Source organism: Cyclopterus lumpus, chromosome 20, assembly GCF_009769545.1.
Source record: "Cyclopterus lumpus isolate fCycLum1 chromosome 20, fCycLum1.pri, whole genome shotgun sequence".
Lineage (NCBI taxonomy): Eukaryota > Metazoa > Chordata > Actinopteri > Perciformes > Cyclopteridae > Cyclopterus > Cyclopterus lumpus.
The window spans coordinates 1500001-1505000 of record NC_046985.1 but is presented as its reverse complement, the minus strand read 5'-3'; the positions used below and the strand labels follow the sequence as shown (position 1 = coordinate 1505000).

Here is a 5000-nt window from a genome sequence, read left to right as displayed (position 1 = left end):
TCCTCACGGTTTTCTCTCCTCTCCTCGTCTCCTCGTCTTGTCTCCTCTCCTGTTTCCTCATCTCCTCCACCCCTTGTTATCCTCTAGTTGTTTCCTCTCTTGGTCTCCTGTCTTAGTGTCCTCTCCTCGTTTCCTCATCTCCTATGCTCCTTGTTTCCTCTCCTTGCCTCTCTGTAGCTGAAAAACGACTTGATTAAATGATGAATTCCTCTGACCTTTTCCTAGTCCTGGACCTGGACCTGGACCTGGACCTGGTCCTGGACCTGGTCCTAGTCCTGGACCTGGTCCTGATTTGTTCACGGTGCACGTTCACTTCCTGTTTCAGGAGGGTTTGGAGTCGGGGGAACCGGGGACCGATGACGGGCGTTTCTATTTCCACCTGGGCGACGCTCTGCAGCGAGTCGGAGACGACAGCGTGAGTCATTAAATTAATGTTGTCTTCACATTTTATACATATTTATATAAACATATTTTAATATACATTTCTTTAGTTACATTTAATGTGATATCAATACATAAAAATAAGAAATGTTCTTTATCTGCTCACTAAAAGCACGCGTTGCTTTCTAACAACACATAACTCTGTCTGTCTGTCTGTCTGTCTGTCTCTCTGTCTGTCTCTCTGTCTCTCTGTTTCTTTGTCTGTCTGTCTGCCTGTCTCTCTGTCTCTCTGTTTCTCTGTCTATCTCTCTGTTTCTTTGTCTGTCTCTCTGTCTGTCTCTCTGCCTGTCTCTCTGTCTCTCTGTTTCTTTGTCTGTCTGTCTATCTGTCTCTCTCTCTGTCTCTCTCTCTGTCTATCTGTCTCTCTGCCTGTCTGTCTGCCTGTCTGTCTGTCTGCCTGTCTCTCCCCCTGCAGGCCTATTACTGGTACGAGTTGGGTCACAAGCGCGGCCATTTTGCGTCTGTGTGGCAGAGGTCTCTGTACAACGTGGACGGGCTGAAGGCTCAGCCGTGGTGGACGCCCAAAGAGACGGGATACACCGATCTGGTCCGGGTAAGAATTCACAAGTACTGTGTTACCTGCCAGAGACAGAGATGCAAAGGGACAAAGAGACAGAGATACAAAGAGATAAAGACACATAGAGACAAGGAGACAAAGATGCAAAGGGACAAAGAAACAGAGATACAAAGAGATAAAGACACATAGAGACAAAGAGACAGAGCTACAGAGATACAAAGAGATAAAGACACATAGAGACAAGGAGACAGAGATGCAAAGGGACAAAGAAACAGAGATACAAAGAGATAAAGACACATAGAGACAAGGAGACAAAGATGCAAAGGGACAAAGAAACAGAGATACAAAGAGATAAAGACACATAGAGACAAAGAGACAGAGATACAGAGATACAAAGAGATAAAGACACATAGAGACAAGGAGACAGAGATGCAAAGGGACAAAGAAACAGAGATACAAAGAGATAAAGACACATAGAGACAAGGAGACAGAGATGCAAAGGGACAAAGAGACAGAGATACAAAGAGATAAAGACACATAGAGACAAGGAGACAGAGATGCAAAGGGACAAAGAGACAGAGATACAAAGAGATAAAGACACATAGAGACAAGGAGACAGAGATGCAAAGGGACAAAGAGACAGAGCTACAGAGAGACAATGAGACAGAGATATAAAGAGATAGAGACACATAGAGACAAGGAGACAGAGATGCAAAGGGACAAAGAAACAGATACAAAGAGATAAAGACACATAGAGACAAGGAGACAAAGATGCAAAGGGACAAAGAAACAGAGATACAAAGAGATAAAAACACAGAGACAAAGAGACAGAGCTACAGAGAGACAAAGAAACAGAGATACAAAGAGATAAAGACACATAGAGACAAAGAGACAAAGATGCAAAGGGACAAAGAAACAGATACAAAGAGATAAAAACACATAGAGACAAAGAGACAGAGCTACAGAGAGACAAAGAAACAGAGATACAAAGAGATAAAGACACATAGAGACAAGGAGACAGAGATGCAAAGGGACAAAGAGACAGAGCTACAGAGAGACAAGGAGACAGAGATATAAAGAGATAAAGACACATAGAGACAAGGAGACAGAGATGCAAAGGGACAAAGAAACAGATACAAAGAGATAAAGACACATAGAGACAAGGAGACAAAGATGCAAAGGGACAAAGAAACAGAGATACAAAGAGATAAAAACACATAGAGACAAAGAGACAGAGCTACAGAGAGACAAAGAAACAGAGATACAAAGAGATAAAGACACATAGAGACAAGGAGACAGAGATGCAAAGGGACAAAGAGACAGAGCTACAGAGAGACAAGGAGACAGAGATATAAAGAGATAAAGACACATAGAGACAAGGAGACAGAGATGCAAAGGGACAAAGAAACAGATACAAAGAGATAAAGACACATAGAGACAAGGAGACAAAGATGCAAAGGGACAAAGAAACAGAGATACAAAGAGATAAAAACGCATAGAGACAAAGAGACAGAGCTACAGAGAGACAAAGAAACAGAGATACAAAGAGATAAAGACACATAGAGACAAGGAGACAGAGATGCAAAGGGACAAAGAAACAGAGATACAAAGAGATAAAGACACATATAGACAAGGAGACAGAGATGCAAAGGGACAAAGAGACAGATACAAAGAGATAAAGACACATAGAGACAAGGAGACAAAGATGCAAAGGGACAAAGAAACAGAGATACAAAGAGATAAAAACACATAGAGACAAGGAGACAGAGATGCAAAGGGACAAAGAGACAGAGCTACAGAGAGACAAGGAGACAGAGATATAAAGAGATAAAGACACATAGAGACAAGGAGACAGAGATGCAAAGGGACAAAGAAACAGAGATACAAAGAGATAAAGACACATATAGACAAGGAGACAGAGATGCAAAGGGACAAAGAGACAGATACAAAGAGATAAAGACACATAGAGACAAGGAGACAAAGATGCAAAGGGACAAAGAAACAGAGATACAAAGAGATAAAAACACATAGAGACAAGGAGACAGAGATGCAAAGGGACAAAGAGACAGAGCTACAGAGAGACAAGGAGACAGAGATATAAAGAGATAAAGACACATAGAGACAAGGAGACAGAGATGCAAAGGGACAAAGAAACAGATACAAAGAGATAAAGACACATAGAGACAAGGAGACAAAGATGCAAAGGGACAAAGAAACAGAGATACAAAGAGATAAAAACGCATAGAGACAAAGAGACAGAGCTACAGAGAGACAAAGAAACAGAGATACAAAGAGATAAAGACACATAGAGACAAGGAGACAGAGATGCAAAGGGACAAAGAAACAGAGATACAAAGAGATAAAGACACATATAGACAAGGAGACAGAGATGCAAAGGGACAAAGAGACAGATACAAAGAGATAAAGACACATAGAGACAAGGAGACAAAGATGCAAAGGGACAAAGAAACAGAGATACAAAGAGATAAAAACACATAGAGACAAGGAGACAGAGATGCAAAGGGACAAAGAGACAGAGCTACAGAGAGACAAGGAGACAGAGATATAAAGAGATAAAGACACATAGAGACAAGGAGACAGAGATGCAAAGGGACAAAGAAACAGAGATACAAAGAGATAAAGACACATAGAGACAAGGAGACAGAGATGCAAAGGGACAAAGAGACAGATACAAAGAGATAAAGACACATAGAGACAAGGAGACAAAGATGCAAAGGGACAAAGAAACAGAGATACAAAGAGATAAAGACACATAGAGACAAGGAGACAGAGATGCAAAGGGACAAAGAGACAGAGCTACAGAGAGACAAGGAGACAGAGATATAAAGAGATAAAGACACATAGAGACAAGGAGACAGAGATGCAAAGGGACAAAGAAACAGATACAAAGAGATAAAGACACATAGAGACAAGGAGACAAAGATGCAAAGGGACAAAGAAACAGAGATACAAAGAGATAAAAACGCATAGAGACAAAGAGACAGAGCTACAGAGAGACAAAGAAACAGAGATACAAAGAGATAAAGACACATAGAGACAAGGAGACAGAGATGCAAAGGGACAAAGAAACAGAGATACAAAGAGATAAAAACACAGAGACAAAGAGACAGAGCTACAGAGAGACAAAGAAACAGAGATACAAAGAGATAAAGACACATAGAGACAAGGAGACAGAGATGCAAAGGGACAAAGAGACAGAGATACAAAGACACAACGAGACAGAGATACAGAGATGCAAAGAGACAGTGAGTCTAATTTATTTGTGAATCCTTCTCTGTGTGTTTGTGAGTCTCTGTGTGCGTTTGTGAGTCTCTGTGTGTGTTTGTGAGTCTCTGTGTGTGTTTGTGAGTCTCTGTGTGTGTTTGTGAGTCTGCGTTTGTGAGTCTCTGTGTGTGTTTGTGAGTCTCTGTGCGCTTGTGAGTCTCTGTGTGTGTTTGTGAGTCTGCGTTTGTGAGTCTCTGTGTGCGTTTGTGAGTCTCTGTGTGCGTTTGTGAGTCTCTGTGTGCGTTTGTGAGTCTGACCCCATACAAAGTGAATAACGTACCGTAGAGGAGCAGTAAAAGCATGTCACTAAAGACATAAAGAGTAACTAAACTAAAGATGGCCGCCGCCGCTGTCCCGTGTTCAGGCGCTGGAGAGGAACTGGAAGACGATCCGGGAGGAGGCGCTGAATGTGATGGACCAGAACACGGGCTCCTTCATTCCTGAGGAGGAGAACCTGAGGGAGAAGGGAGAGTGGGGCCAGTACACTATCTGGCAACAAGGTACACACACACACAGCTGTGAGGAGGGCCAGCAGGGGGCGGTAGAGGAGCGTTTATTTACGACGAAAACTAAATATAATCTGATTTGTTGAACGAGTTCATTTATTTAAACAAATAAATGAATAGTAAACAGACCAGATTTATTTACATATTCTTTACATTACGTTTCGTCATGTATTAAAATGTTATACACATTTCCAGTTTCTCAAATGTGATTTATTATCGTTTTGTGTTTCTGAGTTTTAAAAAATTAAAAA

General features: G+C 41.5%; 1 protein-coding gene across 2 annotated transcripts in view; it reads left to right on the top strand.

Moving 5' to 3' along the window:
• Nucleotides 1-5000, top strand: part of unm_hu7910 (un-named hu7910) — a 45410-nt gene that overhangs the window by 31619 nt on the left and 8791 nt on the right. For both annotated transcript variants that reach the window (XM_034560102.1, XM_034560100.1), the window contains 3 exons: nt 326-415; nt 857-994; nt 4608-4743. In XM_034560102.1, coding sequence (XP_034415993.1) covers nt 326-415; nt 857-994; nt 4608-4743 — 364 coding nt within the window. The remainder of the gene's footprint in view (nt 1-325; nt 416-856; nt 995-4607; nt 4744-5000) is intronic.